The sequence below is a fragment of the Chiloscyllium plagiosum genome, unplaced genomic scaffold, assembly GCF_037043375.1.
Source record: "Chiloscyllium plagiosum isolate Xiang-an unplaced genomic scaffold, Cpla_swu_hap1 HiC_scaffold_3, whole genome shotgun sequence".
In the NCBI taxonomy this organism is placed as follows: domain Eukaryota; kingdom Metazoa; phylum Chordata; class Chondrichthyes; order Orectolobiformes; family Hemiscylliidae; genus Chiloscyllium; species Chiloscyllium plagiosum.
In genome coordinates this window covers 101,367,671-101,386,174 of record NW_028270141.1, presented here as the reverse complement: position 1 = coordinate 101,386,174, position 18,504 = coordinate 101,367,671, and the positions used below count along the sequence as shown (strand labels likewise).

The 18,504-nt window shown below is 44.4% G+C and overlaps 1 protein-coding gene across 2 annotated transcripts in view; it reads right to left on the bottom strand.

Annotated features, from left to right (window-relative positions):
* Positions 1-16,809, bottom strand: part of aldh8a1 (aldehyde dehydrogenase 8 family, member A1) — a 46,939-nt gene extending 30,130 nt beyond the window's left edge. The window contains exon 1 of one of the 2 annotated variants that reach the window (XM_087982027.1): positions 16,624-16,809. In XM_087982027.1, coding sequence (XP_087838153.1) covers positions 16,624-16,770 — 147 coding nt within the window. In that variant the 5' untranslated portion in view covers positions 16,771-16,809. The remainder of the gene's footprint in view (positions 1-16,623) is intronic. The other variant, XM_043686266.2, reaches the window with a different exon arrangement.
* Positions 16,810-18,504: the final 1,695 nt, after the last annotated feature.

Genomic DNA, 18,504 nt, shown 5'->3' with positions numbered 1-18,504 from the left:
GTCTGAGGGCGGAGGTGCGGGATGTAGACGAGATGCGTTGGACGGTATCTTTAACCACGCGGGAAGGGAAATTGCGGTCTCTAAAGAAGGAGGCCATCTGGTGTGTTCTGTGGTGGAACTGGTCCTCCTGGGAGCAGATCCGGCGGAGGCGGAGGAATTGGGAATACGGGATGGCATTTTTGCAAGAGGTAGGGTGGGAAGAGGTGTAATCCAGGTAGCTGTGGGAGTCGGTGGGTTTGTAAAAAATGTCAGTGTCAAGTCGGTCGTCATTAATGGAGATGGAGAGGTCCAGGAAGGGGAGGGAGGTGTCAGAGATGGTCCAGGAAAATTTAAGGTCAGGGTGGAATGTGTTGGTGAAGTTGATGAATTGCTCAACCTCCTCGCGGGAGCACGCGGTGGCGCCAATGCAGTCATCAATGTAGCGGAGGAAGAGGTGGGGAGTGGTGCCGGTGTAATTACGGAAGATCAACTGCTCTACGTAGCCAACAAAGAGACAGGCATAGCTGGGGCCCATACATGTGCCCATGGCTACCCCTTTGGTCTGGAGGAAGTGGGAGGTTTCAAAGGAGAAATTGTTAAGGGTGAGGACCAGTTCAGCCAAACGAATGAGAGTGTCGGTGGAAGGGTACTGTTGGGGACGTCTGGAGAGGAAAAAATGGAGGGCTTGGAGGCCCTGGTCATGGCGGATGGAGGTGTAGAGGGATTGGATATCCATGGTGAAGATGAGCGTTGGGGGCTGGGGAAACGGAAGTCTTGGAAGAGGTGGAGGGCGTGGATGGTGTCTCGAACGTATGTGGGGAGTTCCTGGACTAGGGGGGGATAGGACAGTGTTGAGGTAGGTAGAGATGAGTTCAGTGGGGCAGGAGCATGCTGAGATAATGGGTCGGCCAGGGTGGTCAGGCTTGTGGATCTTGGGAAGGAGGTAGAACCAGGCAGTGTGGGGTTCCCGGACTATGAGGTTGGAAGCTGTGGGTGGGAGATCTCCTGAGGTGATGAGGTTCTGTATGGTCTGGGAGATGATGGTTTGGTGATGGGGGTGGGGTCTTAGTCGAGGGGGCAGTAGGAAGAGGTGTCCTCGAGTTGATGTTTGGCTTCAGCGGTGTAGAGGTCAGTGCGCCAGACTACCACTGCGCCCCCTTTATCCGTTGGCTTGATGGTGAGGTTGGGATTGGAGCAGAGGGATTGGAGGGCTGCGTGTTGTGAGGGTGAGAGGTTGGAGTGGGGGAGGGAGGTAGACAGGTTGAGGCGGTTAATGTCCCGGCGGCAGTTGGAAATGAAGAGGTCGAGGGCAGGTAATAGGCCAGCGCGGGGTGTCCAGGTGGATGCAGTGTGTTGGAGGTGGGCGAAGGGGTCCTCGGAAGGTGGGCGGTAGTCCTGATTGTGAAAGTAAGCTCGGAGGCGGAGGCGACGGAAGAAGTGTTCGACGTCACGGGCGTGTATTAAATTCATTGATGCGTGGACGGAGGGGGACGAAGGTGAGTCCTTTGCTGAGGACTTGATCGTTCATCCTCAGTGAGGGGGAGGTCTGGGGGGGGGATGGTGAAAACTCGGCAGGGCTGGGAGCTGGGATCTGGTGTGAGTGTAGAGCTGGGAGTGGCTGTGGAACCTTTAACTGGAGTGGGTGTGATGGTGGGGGGAATGGGGGTGGAGTCATGAGCAGGTGTAGTGTTCCCCTCGGAGTTCTGGGGGTAGGGGTAGTGACAGTGGGGTCTGTGGGGAGCATGTCAGCAGAAAGCAGGTGAGTCGTGCTGGTGGGGGAGGAAGTGGTGGTGACAACGGCAGTAAGGGTGGCGGAAGTCACTGAGCATGTGGCATCAGCGATGATGTGAGGGGCAGAAGTGATGTCACGTATGATGCATGAGGAATTGTGAGGGGTGGAAGTGGCCATGATTGGGGCGGAAGTGACATCATCAATCAGCGTGGGGGTGGCAGCTGCATCAGCCACATGGCTAATGGTGGAATAGGTTCTGAGGCCAGGGGCAATCTTCTGGAATGTTTGAGGAGTGCTGGTTATGGAGGTGGGTGGATAAAAGTTTGTTGTACTTACAGTTTTTGATGTTTGAGATGGAATTGAAATACTGTTTGTTGAGAGTATGAATTCTCCTGAGGATGTAGTACAGAGTGGGTCCTTTGCAATTCTGAGAGAGTGTGGCCCTCAGCTGAGGCAGGGCAGACTGTAGAGAGGTTAGGTGCCGGCGCATTGCTGCAAGCGTGGAGCGGAGGAGGATCTTGAAGGAGAACTGTTGCTGGTGTCTTTGAATCTGTAGACTGTACTGTTTGTCCTGTTCGGGTCTGAACTCTGCTGGTTTAAAGATGGTCCGGAGTCCGTGTGGGATGAGGTGGTTACGGAGGCAGGCACTGAGGAAGCAAATGTGGCTGTGGTAGCGAGTCTGTTTCACGACATGGTTGAAGAGGTTCAGGGCAGAGGAAATGACCTGGGAGTTGCAGTGGGAGAGGGACTCCCTGAGATTCTTGTAGAGAGAGGAGGAACACTTCTTCAAGGCAGGCATCCTTGCAAGAGGATTCGCAGTAGGGTTAAAATCAACGAGGTAAAAACAATGACTGCAGATGCTGGAAACCAGATTCTGGATTAGTGGTGCAGGAAGAGCACAGCAGTTCAGGCAGCATCCAAGGAGCTTCGAAACCAAGCAAAAGCCCTTCATCAGGAATAAAGGCAGTGAGCCTGAAGCGTGGAGAGATAAGCTAGAGGAGGGTGGGGTGGGGAGAAAGTAGCATAGAGAACAATGGGTGAGTGGGAGAGGGGATGAAGGTGATAGGTCAGGGAGGAGAGGGTGGAGTGGATAGGTGGAAAAGGATATAGGCAGGTAGGACAAGTCCGGACAAGTCATGGGGACAGTGCTGAGCTGGAAGTTTAGAACTAGTGTGAGGTGGGGGAAGGGGAAATGAGGAAACTGTTGAAGTCCACATTGATGCCCTGGGGTTGAAGTGTTCCGAGGCGGAAGATGAGGCATTCTTCCTCCAGGCATCTGGTGGTGAGGGAGCGGCGGTGAAGGAGGCCCAGGGCCTCCATGTCCTCGGCAGAGTGGGAGGGGGAGTTGAAATGTTGGGCCACGGGGCGGTGTGGTTGATTGGTGCGGGTGTCCCGAAGATGTTCCCTAAAGCGCTCTGCTAGGAGGCGCCCAGTCTCCCCAATGTAGAGGAGACCGCATCGGGAGCCACGGATACAATAAATGATATTAGTGGATGTGCACGTAAAACTTTGATGGATGTGGAAGGCTCCTTTAGGGCCTTGGATAGAGGTGAGGGAGGAGGTGTGGGCACAGGTTTTACAGTTTCTGCGGTGGCAGGGGAAAGTTGCCAGGATGGGAGGGTTGGTTGTAGGGGGGCATGGACCTGACCAGGTAGTCACGGAGGGAACAGTCTTTGCGGAAGTCAGAAAGGGGTGGGGAGGGAAATATATCCCTGGTGGTGGGGTCTGTTTGGAGGTGGCAGAAATGTCAGCGGATGATTTGGTTTATGCGAAGGTTGGTAGGGTGGAAGGTGAGCACCAGGGGCGTTCTGTCCTGCCCAATGCTTCCACCCCACCCCACCCCACGCACCTTCCCAGTCAGATTCCCACATGCAGATCTGTACAACAAGGGGCAGCGCAGTGGCACCTTCACGGGCACCATGATCCAGAGGATGGTGGCCAAAAGGAATGAAGTATTCGGGGCACTGGAATGGGCAGCTTGCTCCTCATTCTGATAATAAAGTCGCACCAAGTAGCAGCAGCAGGAAAGGGAGAGAAACTCGCTGCATTTTTACACAGCACCTGGGTGTCTCAAACTTTGTTTAGCTGTCAGTTTCAATGCTGAAAACCATAGTCTCTATTTCAAAGTTCCATTATCCGGCCACCTCTATCTTTATATACTGGTTGCCTGGTGACCTTGAGAAAAACACAATGAGAATAGTAGAAAACCAGCGATGGGTTTCAGTGGGAATGTTGGATTGTTGCTCTGGCATCACTTTGCGCTGGGGGCTCGATGTAGTTTACAGTAACAGCAGACTCACCTGTCCCAAAGAGGATTCCTACACGCTCGAAAGTGAGTTCTTGTTAAGGGTAGAAGTGGGTGACCAGCTTTTTAAAAATTTTTTAAGAACCTGTGCGCATTGACCAATCATTGCCAGATTGAGGGACCCAGTGTCGGGGAGAGGAGCACACTGACAGAAACCCACCCATCTTCAAGGAGAATCCTCTACCTCTCCCCTGCACCCCCACAAGCCACTCCTCACTATCACCTATCTGTGCCTGAGTCCCTCCATGATTTGAGACCTTGCGTGGGTGTAGTCCCAGCAGCAGCCACTGCCTCCCTGTTGGCCTCTAAATTGTGGGCAGGTTTCTGCAGGCAGGTGAAAGTGAGGACTGCAGATGCTGGAGATTAGAGTCAACAGCACGGTGCTGGAAAGGCATTTCAGGTCAGGCAGCATCCGAAGAGCAGGAGAATCAACGTTTCGGGCAAAAGCCCTTCCTCATTCTGCGGGCAGGGTCCAGGGGTCCTGGATACCAGCATATGCTTATTGCAAGCCTGTAACTGCCTGAATGGCACAAGATACACTGACCCTTCCTCTTCCGAAGGTATGCAGCAACATTGATGTTAGAAGACAGGTAAGCAGCCGATCACAGACAGCAAACCTGTTCAAGCACTGCTTCACTTTTAGTTCCATTTCCAGACTGGGAAATAAATGATTACGTTTAGAGTCATAGAGATGTACAGACCCTTCGGTCCAGCTCATCCATGCATGCCGACCAGATACCCCAACCTAACCTGGTCCCACCTGCCAGTACCCAGCCCATATCCCTAAACCTATGACCTCTAGTTCTGGATTCCCCCACACCAGGGAAAATACTTTGTCTATTTATCCTATCCATGCCCCTCATGATTTTATAAACCTCTATAAGGTCACCCCTCATCCTCTGACACTCAAGGGAAAACAGCCCTAGCCTATTCAACATCTCCCGATAGCTCAAATCCTCCAACCCTGGCAACATCCTTGTAAATCTTTTCTGAACCCTTTCAAGTTTCACAATATTCTTCCGATACGAAGGAGACCACAATTGCATGCAATATTCCAACAGTGGCCTAACCAATGTCCTGTACAGCCGCAACATGACCTTCTAACTCCTGTAGTCAATACTCTGGGCAATAAAGGAAAGCATACCAAGTGCCTTCTTCACTATCCTATCTACCTGCGACTCCACTTTCAAGGAGCTATGAACCTGCACTCCAAGGTCTCTTGAAACACTCCAGCAACACTCCCTAGGACCTTACCATTAAGTGTATAAGACCTGCTAAGATTTGCTTTCCCAAAGTGTTTGGATTGAGACAGAAGCTAAATTAAGAATAAACAAACTAGGAAAAGAAAAAGAAAATGTAGTTTTTAAAAATGTAAAATATTTGTTTGTTGAAATTTAACATTCTATAAATATAAAATTAGGTATTCAGGTCAGTGAGGGTATATAGCAGAATTTGGTATGTCATTAAAACATAGTTACACTTCATTAGGGTGCAACTATTTTGAAGTTTTTTACAACAAAGCGAATTGCATTAGAGTACAAATGCTCACCACTTCAACAGGTTTATATCGAAAGCAATCTGTAAGGTGGAGGGGAGGAAGGACAGGGTTAACAGGGAGAAGTAGAGAATTGTCAGAAACGTCCAAATTCCATAAGTATTCTGCACATCCCAGATGTGAAAACGTCAACGGGACACAGGTGACAAACATTGACCAGTCTGCTGCCATAATGCAAATCTATTTTCAAATCCTTCGCAGCAGCTCTGATTTCATCACATTTGAATAACTGCTTTTACTTAAAAATAAAGTCTCATTTCTCCAGAACAATCATATTTACAGAAATCAAAAAACATAAGCTCTTTCTATCATGACACAACTTAGAAATGAATCATTACCTCAGGGTACACGGTTAAGTACACACAGTCAGTTCAAAGTGCAAAAGGCTATTGATAAAGCCGCAAAAAGATCTTGAGATTGTTTACAGCATCTGACTGAGTGATTTACTTTGATGTCACGATAGTTTCAGAGACTATATTCCGGCAGATTATTGATCATATCATGAATTTTCTTATTTTGTTTTACAATCAAATATATTGAACAGTGGGTTATGTTTAAAATATGCATTTGAGGCTTCCACTCACTCAGAATTCATAACTTTATTATTTAAACTTCAGTTTCATTTTGCATTTTAACAACTTAATCAGGGTAAGGTAAGGACAAAATGATAAAAATATTTTATCACGATACAGTTCAAAACTTTGAAAGTGGGTAAATGCTCCAGAATTGCTGTGCAAGTTAATTGGAGGAGGAAGGGTCTGATAATACTGACGAAAGAAAAGAGTTTGTTCATCATCTGAATCCTCAGATTACAACCACCTCATCCTCTGGGATCTTCTGGAAACAAAGTTAACTACATCTTTAGATTCCTCCTCATTCCCTTTCCCTCACAACTCCAAAAATTGTAAACAGTTAACAGACTTTTTATCACTATGTTCAGGACTTCTTTGAGCTTGTCTTGTTCATGAGACCTACCTCTTCGTTCCCTTGAGCCTATTCCCACTGAACCATTTCCTGTGCTAGCTGACATTCTAATGACTGCCTCTCCTCACTTTAAAATCACTGTCATCAACACCTTCATCAAAGAAAATTCAACCTTGACTCTCTGTCCTTGCAAACCAGTACTGCACATCCCACCTCCCTTTGCACTCCAAAGTTCTTGAACATGTTACTGCTTCCCAAATATGCACTTAAACTGCCTGCAGATTGACATACGTATCTTTCCGATGTGTTTGCGACTGTGAAGCATTTTCTCTCCTTATTCTCTTTGCAGGCCCATTTAACACATTTAACCTCACTTTTACCAACCCACTTTTAGCCAGAACTACTTTTCTCACTTCGCACCATGAAAGGTTGTCATGCCTCACGGGGAACAGTACATTTGAAATCAAGCCTAACTATTCCCAGAGTCATCGCAAAAGTTAAAAATTTTATCAAAGAACGCCAAGTCTCTCATTTACCCAGATTGTCAGAAAACACAGAGCAGGTTTCTGCACTTCATGAAGGACTACTATTTACTAGAAATAAACACAGCTAAACAACTATGATCTGTCAATATATAACTCACTAGATAAAACTCTAATCCCTATATTAATCCCCTCTACACACATACAGTCAGACCAAAAAAGGTATAGAGGTGTAAGTGGAAAAGTGCTGGCGAACAATTCAATGGCCCCAGTCCATAGGGTTTGCTGAGATGTTCTTCAATCTCTCTTCTCCTAATTATTTACATTGCTCTGTATGAGGCAGAGGCAGTTGGTGAGCCTGCAAAGCCTTTTAGTTACTACAGGGTGACTCCCCTATCCACAGGTCCTGATTCCGCAATTTCAGTTATCCATGGTTTACTGCAGCCCAAACATATTACAGGGAATGTTCCAGAACCAGGGACCAGGTGGCTGCCAGAAAGGTAAACTTCCCATTTAAATTAATGGATTTGCTCCAATCCGTGGGTTCAGACTTCTGCGGTAGGTCTTGGAACATATATCCCGCGAGTACGAAGGGATTACTGTAGTTAACGGCCACAGTTTACAGCAACTGGTGAGGGAAAATAAACTGGCTATCTTCAGACTTCAGTTATTTTGCTGGACTGAAAAACTCACTATCTGCCCTTTGCAGCAGTCCTAAGGCTTCTGCCAGTATCATGCACATCCACAAGCTGTTCCACTTCTCAGCAGCCAATCAGATAATTGTTGTGAGGCAGATGGGCTTTGATATCCACAACTGGTCAGAATTCCACAAACCAATAAGCAACCTGTTGCTAGCTGAATCTTACTTTGTCCATACCCCTGGGGCAGGCCGATAGTCAAACAGCCTCCCCCATTGCTAGAACAAAGAAGTAGTATGAACACAACTTACAGTGAGTTTCAGCAATTGGTTTTAAAAGTAGAGCAATTACTTTCACAATCCTTGGTTTTCAAAGCTATTTTGAATTTCAGTCTACAATCAATAATACAGAAAAATAAAAAGACATATTTTCAAAGTCGCACCCTCCAAGAATCTATCGTTATTTCTTATCCACATTCTGGATATTTTTAAAAATCGTTTGAAGTGGAATAAGTTTCTGTATGCACACTGATGACATCCAAATCTATCTCTCCACCATCTGTTTCAATCACACCTCTGAATCCATGCAGTCAGATTGCTTGTCTGACCTAGTCTCAGAAAAACCCCAACTTTCTTAAATTAAGTACTGAGGAGACCAAGACTATTGTCCCCCACAATGCAGTCCATATCCTGACCATTGTATCTATTTATATCTTCAGTTATCAATTCCTCATATACCTTGAGCTGAGCCTCCAGTATCATATATTCTCCACTATCAAGGCCACCTCTATAGGTATCCCTGTAAAGACTGGGATTGTTGGGTGTGGAGGTTACAAAGCTCTTGGATTCAAGAGCGTGTTAACCAAACTTCTATTCATTGACTCTCCCACACTCTCTGTAAACTTCAGTTCATCCAGTTTATACATAAAACTACACCAAGTCATGGTCTCCCAATATCCTTGCAGGCTTGTATTGGCTCCAAGTCCAAAGATTTAATTTTCAAAGTCACATCATATTTTAAAAAATAAAATATTCCTCATTCCAGCACACTATTTGTAACCTCCTCCTAACTTACACGCAACCTCACCTCTCTGCACTCCGACATACACTGTTCCAAGAATGCTGGCCTTTGATACATTCTTAATCCTTCTACTCCATCATTCATGGTCACACCTTCTATCAATTAGGCCCAATGCCATTCGAGACTATAAACACCTCCTTCTGAAGGCCTCTTTAAAACACAACTTTCTCATCAATCATTTGGTTGGTCCTCCTAATATCTTTCCATGGTTCAGTATCCACCTTTGTACAAATATGTCTGTATTTTGAACATTTTGAAATATGTTCTACATTAAAGGTGCTACATAAATGCATTTCACTATTGTTGTAAATTGCACTGAAGTTATGCAAATAATCTTTGACACTACTATTTGTTTTCAGAGTGTGTGTCAGACATAGGACTAAAACCACTCCCAGTTAACAGAATACAAATTTTCATTCCTGTAAACAATCCTGTATGCACAACCTCTGACTGACTGTAACTTTCTAACTTGAAAAGATAGTAATGGGGCAGTCAGCTGTTTTCTGATACTGAACATTTCACTATTGATCAACGAACCTCTGGGAGCTTTTTGTGCTTCAACTTTAAAATTATAGTGAATTGGCATTGATCTTTATTTTGCCACGATTGATACAAAGTTCAAGTTTCCAGACCTATCTTCATTTGATGCTCGCATACTCAGTCCAAATGCTGATCTAACAGTAATATGGCTACTTCCACGTGATGACGCATCACTACAGAAATCACTCTGCAAAGGTTATACAATGCATTGTATAATTGGACAATTAGGACTTGCAATCCCTGGCCAACATTGCAGATATCATCTCTTATCCTGGCTGAAATGTATTTGGCATTTTTTCCCTCTCTTGGAATGGAAAAAGATTTGTTTGTATTCTTCACCCCATCATCAACTATGGCTGCATAAAATGTACTATTGGGAAATAAGACAATCAATTAGTGTTTAGGGGCAATAATGGTCACCAAAGCTGATAGAATGAAAGACTTAACTTAGATAAATTACAAGTTTTCGCCACACAGACAAAAATGACATACACACTGTGGAAACCTGTACCCTCTTTAATGGCTTTATATCTCTTCATGGAATAATCTACATAGTGACAAGGTATATTCCTGGATATGAAAAACAATGGCTGTCATTGACTGCAGGTCTTCTGATCTTTAAATCATTGTGAAAATGTCAAAATGTTTCAAAACAGCTGGAAAATTACAGATTGTTTAAAAAAATGCATTAATGATTTACCATGAAGCACCAGACAAAAACGGTTAGTTTTAAACTAAAACAACTACAATTAAACACAATGACATAAAAAGGTGTATGAAGTATTGTGAAATGTGAACCTCCTAGATCCTCTGATTCAGTATTTCCAGTGAATGTTATACTTTCACGCAAATGATATATTCTATTAGTTTTGGACAAGTCTCATCTATTAGCATTAAATATTAAACATTTATTTTGAGAGGCACTAGGAATCCACAGACTTAAAAAATAGTAGAAGGAGAAACTACATTTAAAAATTACTGGGATGTCGACTTGAAAAGCTGTGACCTGTAGGGCTATGAGCCGAGTGCAGGAAGGAGACATCAGGCTGTTTGCTCTTCACTGACCAACATGAACATAATGGGCTGAATGGTCTTCTCCTGTGTTATACACTTTGAGTTTGAAATAATATATATACAACACCTTCAAACTACATGTAAATGTTCTTTTCCTTAAATTAGCTTTAAAATCTGCTTATTTTTTAACAGTGAGTTTTCTTAAGTTCAATATTAATGCAAAATCTTCTTGTTATATAGTTCTTGATTATGTCAAGCCCAACGAAACAAAATCTACAGCTTATCAGATGATCCTTCCATATTGATGACCTTAGCTCAAGGCAACAAGAACATAAAGGACTCTGGTAAGTGCAAGAGAAGCTTCTTTGGTTAAAGAAGTTGTGGTGGCTGAACGTATTGGAGGGTTTACAGTCATGTGCAGGAATGCAGTCTCTTCTATGAAGGCATCTTCCCGGGTTCTACATCTTATGAGCTAGTGTTTACAAGTGGTGACTAATCCTCAAGAAGAGAAATGTTGAAGGCCTGATACACTCTGCAGCTCGGCTTTGGTGCAGCAAGTACATTGCAACCTGTCTAACAATACATCTGCTCGATATGTCATGTATTTTCTGGCCAATATAACACAAACTCGAGTTAAATCTTTTAAATTTTCTTTACGCCACCATGATGTTATCAGTCCAACCTCCATGCAGTCAGTTTTACAGTTCCATTCAGTGTTAATGCAGAAGACCATCCTGACCCAATGAATGACATCTTCATTAAGTACAAAACTATGAGGGGCATGGATAGGGTAAATAGGCAAAGTCTTTTCCCTGGGGTCGGGGAGTCCAGAACTAGAGGGCATAGGTTTAGGGTGAGAGGGGAAGATATAAAAGAGATCTAAGGGGCAACTTTTTCACATTAAATACTTATCATAGAGTCATAGAGTCGCAGAGATGTACAGCATGGAAACAGACCAACCCGTCCATACTGACCAGATATTTCTCGAAAGGTCAAGCAATACTAATAAATTAAACTGCATTTATTTCAATGCAAGGGGCCGAACAGGGAAGTTAGGGCATGGTTAGGAACATGGGACTGGTATATCATAGCAATTACAAAAACATGGCTCACGGATGGGCAGGACTGGCAGCTTAATGTTCCTGTATACAAATGCAACAGGAAGGATAGAAAGGGGGAGTGACATTTTTGATAAGGGATAGCATTACAGCTGTGCTGAGGGAGGATATTCCCGGAAATACATCCAGGGAAGTTATTTGGGTGGAACTGAGAAATAGGAAAGGGATGATCACCTTATTGGGATTGTATTATAGACCCCCTAATAGTCAGAGGGAAATTGAGAAACAAACTTGTAAGGAGATCTCAGCTATCTGTAGGAATAATAGGGTGGTTATGGTAGGGGATTTTAACTTTCCAAACATAGACTAGGGCTGCCATAGTGTTAAAGGTTTACTTGGAGAGGAATTTCTTAAGTGCGTACAAGATAATTTTCTGATTCAGTATGTGGATATACCTACTAGAGAAGGTGCAAAACTTGACCTACTCTTGGGAAATAAGGCAGGGCAGGTGACTGAGGTGTCAGTGGGGGAGCACTTTGGGGCCAGTTACCATAATTCTATTAGATTTAAAATAGTGATGGAAAAGGATAGACCAGATCTAAAAGTTGAAATTCTAAATTGGAGAAAGGCCAATTTTGATGGTATTAGGCAAGAACTTTCGAAAGCTAATTGGAGACAGATGTTCGCAGGTAAAGAGATGGCTGGAAAATGGGAAGCCTTCAGAAATGAGATATCAAGAATCCAGAGAAAGTATATTCCTGTCAGGGTGAAAGGGAAGGCTGGTAGGTATAGGGAATGCTGGATGACGAAAGAAATTGAGGGTTTGGTTAAGAAAAAGAAGGAAGCTTATGTAAGATATAGACAGGATAGATCGAGTGAATCCTTAGAAGAGTATAACGGAAGTAAGAGTATACTTAAGAGGGAAATCAGGAGGGCAAAAAGGAGACATGAGATAGCTTTGGCAAATAGAATTAAGGAGAATCCAAAGGGTTTTTACAAATATATTAAGGACAAAAGGGTAACTAGGGATAGAATAGGGCCCCTCAAAGATCAGCAAGGCGGCCTTTGTGTGGAGCCACAGAAAATGGGGGAGATACTAAATGAGTATTTTGCAGCAGTATTTACTGTGGAAAAGGATATGGAAGATATAGACTGTAGGGAAACAGATGGTGACATCTTGCAAAATGTCCAGATTACAGAGGAGGAAGTGCTGGATGTCTTGAAACGGTTAAAGGTGGATAAATTCCCAGGACCTGATCAGGTGTACCCGAGAACTCTGTGGGAAGCTAGAGAAGTGATTGCCGGGCCTCTTGATGAGATATTTGTATCATCGATAGTCACAGGTGAGGTGCCGGAAGACTGGAGGTTGGCAAACGTGCTGCCACTGTTTAAGAAGGGCGGTAAAGATAAGCCAGGGAACTATAGACCGGTGAGCCTGACCTCGGTGGTGTGCAAGTTGTTGGAGAGAATCCTGAGGGACAGGATGTACATGTATTTGGAAAGGCAAAGACTGATTCGGGATAGTCAACATGGCTTTGTGCGTGGGAAATCATCTCTCACAAACTTGAGCTTTTTGAAGAAGTAATAAAGAAGATTGATGAGGGCAAAGCAGTAGATGCGAGCTATATGGACTTCAGGGAGGCGTTCGACAAGGTTCCCCGTGGGAGACTGATTACAAAGGTTAGATCTCATGGAGTACAGAACTAGCTCAAAGGTAGAAGACAGAGGGTGGTGGTGGAGCGTTGTTTTTCAGACTGGAGGCCTGTGACCAGTGGAGTGCCACAAGGGTCAGTGCTGGGTCCGCTACTTTTTGTCATTTACATAAATGATTTGGATGCGAGCATAAGAGGTACAGTTAGTAAGTTTGCACTTGACACAAAAATTGGAGGTGTACTGGACAGCGAAGAGGGTTACCTCAGATTACAACAGGATCTGGACCAGATGGGCCAATGGGCTGAGAAGTGGCAGATGGAGTTTAATTCAGGTAAATGCAAGGTGCTGCATTTTGGGAAAGCAAATCTTAGCAGGACTTATACACTTAATGGTAAGGTCCTAGGGGGTGTTGCTGAACAAAGAGACCTTGGAGTACAGGTAGATAGGATAGTGAAGAAGGCGTTTGGTATGCTTTCCTTTATTGGTTAGAGTCTTGAGTACAGGAGTTGGGAGGTCATGTTGCGGCTGTACAGGACATTGGTTAGGCCACTGTTGGAATATTGCGTGCAATTCTGGTCTCCTTCCTATTGGAAAGATGTTGTGAAACTTGAAAGGTTTCAGAAAAGATTTACAAGGATGTTGCCAGGGTTGGAGGATTTGAGCTGTAGGGAGAGGCTGAACAGGCTGGGGCTGTTTTCTCTGGAGCATCAGAGGCTGAGGAGTGACCTTTATAGAGGTTTACAAAATTGAGGGGCATGGATAGGATAAATAGACAAAGTCTTTTCCCTGGGGTCAGGGAGTCCAGAACTAGAGGGCATAGGTTTAGGGTGAGAGGGGAATGATATAAAAGAGACCTAAGGGGCAACGTTTTCACGCAGAGGGTGGTACGTGTATGGAATGAGCTGCCAGAGGATGTGGTGGAGGCTGGCACAATTGCAACATTTAAGAGGCATTTGGATGGGTATATGAATAGGAAGGGTTTGGAGGGATATGGGCCGGGTGCTGGCAGGTGGGACTAGATTGGGTTAGGATATCTGGTCGGCATGGACAGGTTGGACCAAAGGGTCTGTTTCCATGCTGTACATCTCTATGACTCTAAATAATGCAGGTTCATCCTGTGCCTGCCATTCAAATAGTTGCATTTACCTCCCTCACTCACCGGAATAGTTTTGATGTCGTTTGGAATCAAAGTTTTGTGTCAATCATTCATAGACCTTCTCACTCTTGTGGCTTTCATCCTTCGCTTTGTACAAAACTAAATATAAATTCCACATTGGTAGCAAAAATGGTGAGTTTCTGGAATGTTTATCCCATATGTCCTGCTGTCTCTTAAATATCAAATCAGCATATATTTCATGTTATGTACCATTTCACAAATCATAATATTATTTGTTAAAACAATAATCCACTGAAATTATAACCCAAACAATAATATCACATGATAACTAGGAGAAAGTGAGGACTGCAGATGCTGGAGAGTCAGAGTAGAAAAGGGTGGTGCTGGGAAAGCACAGCAGGTCAGACAACATCCGAGGAGCAGGAAAATCGACATTTCAGAACGTGGAGGGGAAAGGGGGATGAGAGATAAATAGGGAGGTGGGAAGGCAATAGGTGGATGCAGGTAGGGGGGTAATTGTGATAGGTCGGTGGGGCGGATAGGTGGGAAGGAAGATGGACAGGTCAAGAGGGCAGTGCTGAGTGGGAGGGTTGGATCTGGAATGAGGTGGGGGGGAGGGGAGGTTTGGAAACGAGTGAAGTCAATGTTCATGCCGCATGGTGAATGGTCCCAAGGCGGAAGATGAGGCATTCTTCCTCCAGATGGTGGGTGGCTTTGATTTGGTGGCGGAGGAGGCCCAGGACTTGCATGTGGGCTCCTCTACATCCCCAAACATGGAGCATTTCAGGGAACATCTCTGGGACACAGGTATCAAACAACACCATCGCCCTGTGGCCGACCACTTCAATACCCCCTCCCACTTCTCCAAGGACATATAAGTCACCTATCACCTTCGTACCTGCCTTCCCCCAGCCCCACCTCCACCCACCTATTTATCTCTCATCCCCCTTCCCACTCCACATTTCTGATGAAGGGCTTATGCCTGAAATCTGGATTAGTGTTGGTGGAAGAGCACAGCAGTTCAGGCAGCATCCAAGGAGCTTCGAAATTGACGTTTCGGGCAAAAGCCCTTCATCAGGAATAAAAGATGAAGGGCTTTTGCCCGAAACATCAATTTCGAAGCTCCTTGGATGCTGCCTGAACTGCTGTGCTCTTCCACCAACACTAATCCAGAATCTGGTTTCCAGCATCTGCAGTCATTGTTTTTACCTCTTATGCCTGAAATGTCAACTCTCCTGCTCCTCGGAAGCTGCCTGACTTTTCGACTATCACATGATCACTAGTGGTGATTTCTTTATTATAGCAACATTGGCCAATTAAAGCATAGTTTTAACAAGCAGGCTGGTTGATACTAGCAGTTTGTAACATAATGGTGGCCCCATAACCAACTAGAAGAGCTGAAAACCTTATTTCTGCTCCTATTTTTTTATGTTTCTATGCTGCACAATAACTCAGTGACTACAATGTGTCAAGTGTTGCAACATTTTCTGACCAAATATTTTAAACCAATAACAAAAGAATTCATAATTCCCCAATGCCACATCTCACCACCAGTAGGAATTTATGCTTTAACTGTTTGGATCCAATCCTTGGTTTCTACATTGCAGTGAATGTAACTTTATTTTATCCCTACCACAGCTTTATTGTTGAAATATGAGTTAACCTTTCTCCATTGTTGTCACCAATGCTGCACTGTCTTTGGCTGATGCCAGACGAGTCTTATCCAGCCAGCTGATTTAGGAATGTTGAAAACCGTCAAATCTGTGTTGTGGATTTATGGCCCTGGGTTATGGATTCATCTCAATGGTGTCAATCTACAGCATCTTTGGTTATCGTAAAACTGGTAGACAGTGAGACAGTTATCGTCAATGTCATTGGTGATCAACACTTCAGAAAGCATGTGTGAATGTGAGATAAAGGATCTCTTCCATCAACTTATTTTTTTCTTCCCCATCTCTAATAGCATTGAGATTAACAACTGTTAACCATAATGCCAACAACTGTTTGGGTTGAACAAGATCTAATTAGAGTCAGGCTGACATCTTACGTTTTGTTAGTTAATATTTAATTTGTAATTTGTGCTAAAAAGCTTATCAAGCATGTTATATTGTGTGAGTATAAATTTAATCTTTGGCCAGACCTCTTCAGTTACTGTTTTGCACGCGCTATTTGGATACATAATTATAATAATTCGAGTAATATTTTAAAATGACTCCATCCTCCACCGGATCTCCTGAATACTAAAGAAAGCATGATGTTTAGTTCATATTCAACATCTCATGTTATAAGATGAAATAATTTGCGTATAAACAAGCTCACCACCTCTCGAAAGGAAGAATAAACATATTCCCTTTTATATTACAAAAAAACAATAATCGCTTTCATTCCTGATCTACAATGCAGCCTGCAGAGGAGCAAGCTGCAATCATTTTGAAAACAACCAACCCGATTTATTCTATTTGTCAATACTGTTCAATAATTACTGAATAATTTTAATGCAACGATCCAGGAGCTGATAGACATTGTAGACACTGGACCAGTCTCACCTCCTCCTTTCCACTGTCTGGCACTCTGCAATACACATCTCCAGAGGAAGGGTCGTAGGAATCGAGATGCCTGGAGCACGGCACGAATTTCCCACCGATGTAATTCTCCAGCACTAAATGTGTTCTCTGATGAGCCATTTTCGGCATGTTTCTTCCAGCTTCAGAAACAGCTGAGACACAGCAACAGCAGCAAGCCACGCCCCCTCGGCCGAGGTGCTGCTGTGTGACGTCTGCCGTAGCCAATCAGCGACCCAGGTAGCCCGTCCTAGCTGTCAATCAGGGTCCGGATGTACCAATAGACAGAGAGAGGGGCGGGCTCTGGGCGGCCCGGGGCAGCTTGGCCCCTTCACTCGGGACTTGGCCCTTCCCTCGTTTTCATTGGATCCCGCAGGGGGCGAGGACAGGGCACGATATTGAGTTCAATGCCTCAGGGGAGCTTTATCATCGAAAATCTCCTGTTAAAGGGATGTACTTCCAATTGAGAAGTATTTGCATTTGCAGGATATTTGTTTATAATCTCGTCTCTCTCTCTGTCCCTCTGTAGCGGCTGAGATTGATGTCAGCAACCAGTTTCAAATGGGCAAATGTTAGGAATTTCCTGAGTTCATGGTCACTCACTGAGACAGGTGGGGATCAGAGCAAGTGCATTTGAAAGGATGTAAAGGGGACGTTCAAGAGATGGAAGTCAGTGACTTTATTTTCTTGGGAAGCCGATTGAAGTCTAACCCATTCCTAGCCCCACTGTCAGAGGTGAGATCTGGGAGCTGCATTCTGTCCCATTTCTACCAGTCCTGCATACTTTGAGCGCAGGACAGTAGAGACACCTCACTGTGACTTGAACTGAATGGTAACTCCTTTACGACCTGCGTGTCCTATCCTGCTGCCTTTAGTCCTGCCAAGTTCTGCATTTTTATCAAGAGGCACAAAAATAACCATGACACATCTGATCAAGTTAGCTGTCAGTCAACTTGCAGTCATTCACAGTTCCTGCTGTGACTGACCTTCAGTCAGAACTGGCTGGCTGTACTCTGGAGCAAGAGTCTGTGGACATAACTTGGTGTATGTGTACCTTGCAATTAAGTGCATTGGCCTTTTACCTATGTGCTATGTGTACGCAGTGCTGTCAGTCTAGCCGTGAGTCTGCAAGCTGCACACACAGAAATCAGTTGCTTACTGGAAGGTCTGCTTAATAATTTGGAATGTGTTTTATTGTTGTTAAATAAATAATAATGATTAGCCCATTGTCATTAATATGGCATGCATGATAAGGACTCCTCAAAGGACCTTACTCTTTCTGAGAGTTCACCATGAGAGAACATACACACACTTAGTGAGTTAGAATTAATTAGGTTTGTGGCCTACTGTTTCACAATTCACAAGTGATCACAAGCAGATGGAGACAGTAAGTTCCACTCCCTTTCCCAAGGACCTGCTGAACAATGTCTGTAGCAGCCAATCTAGTTGCCCAGGATGTCAATCAGAGATATCAATCAACACCTCCATGCAGAGAAAGGCAGCAAAGGGGCTAGCCTCTAGGCAGCAGAACAGCTGTGGAAAGGCAGTCCCCTTCAGGAAGAGAGGAAGGCAGTGCAATCGTCTCTCAGTCTGTTTAGCTGGTCACAGTAGCAGAACCCTTGAGGCCACCTTTTAAAAGAAAAAAAATACAAGATCAGCAGCAAGTTCGTCAGCTAATGATTTGTGTACAGTACTGGAGCTTCACGATAATTGAAAGGAGCAATGGGTTGGTGTTGCAAGTAAAATTCAGAGTGTCTGCAATGGACGGACAGCATGACCACAAAATGCAAACATGGTTTTGAATTATATTGAAACTGATCATGGCCTGGCCATTCAGGAGATGTCCATCAGCTGATGGATACCCAC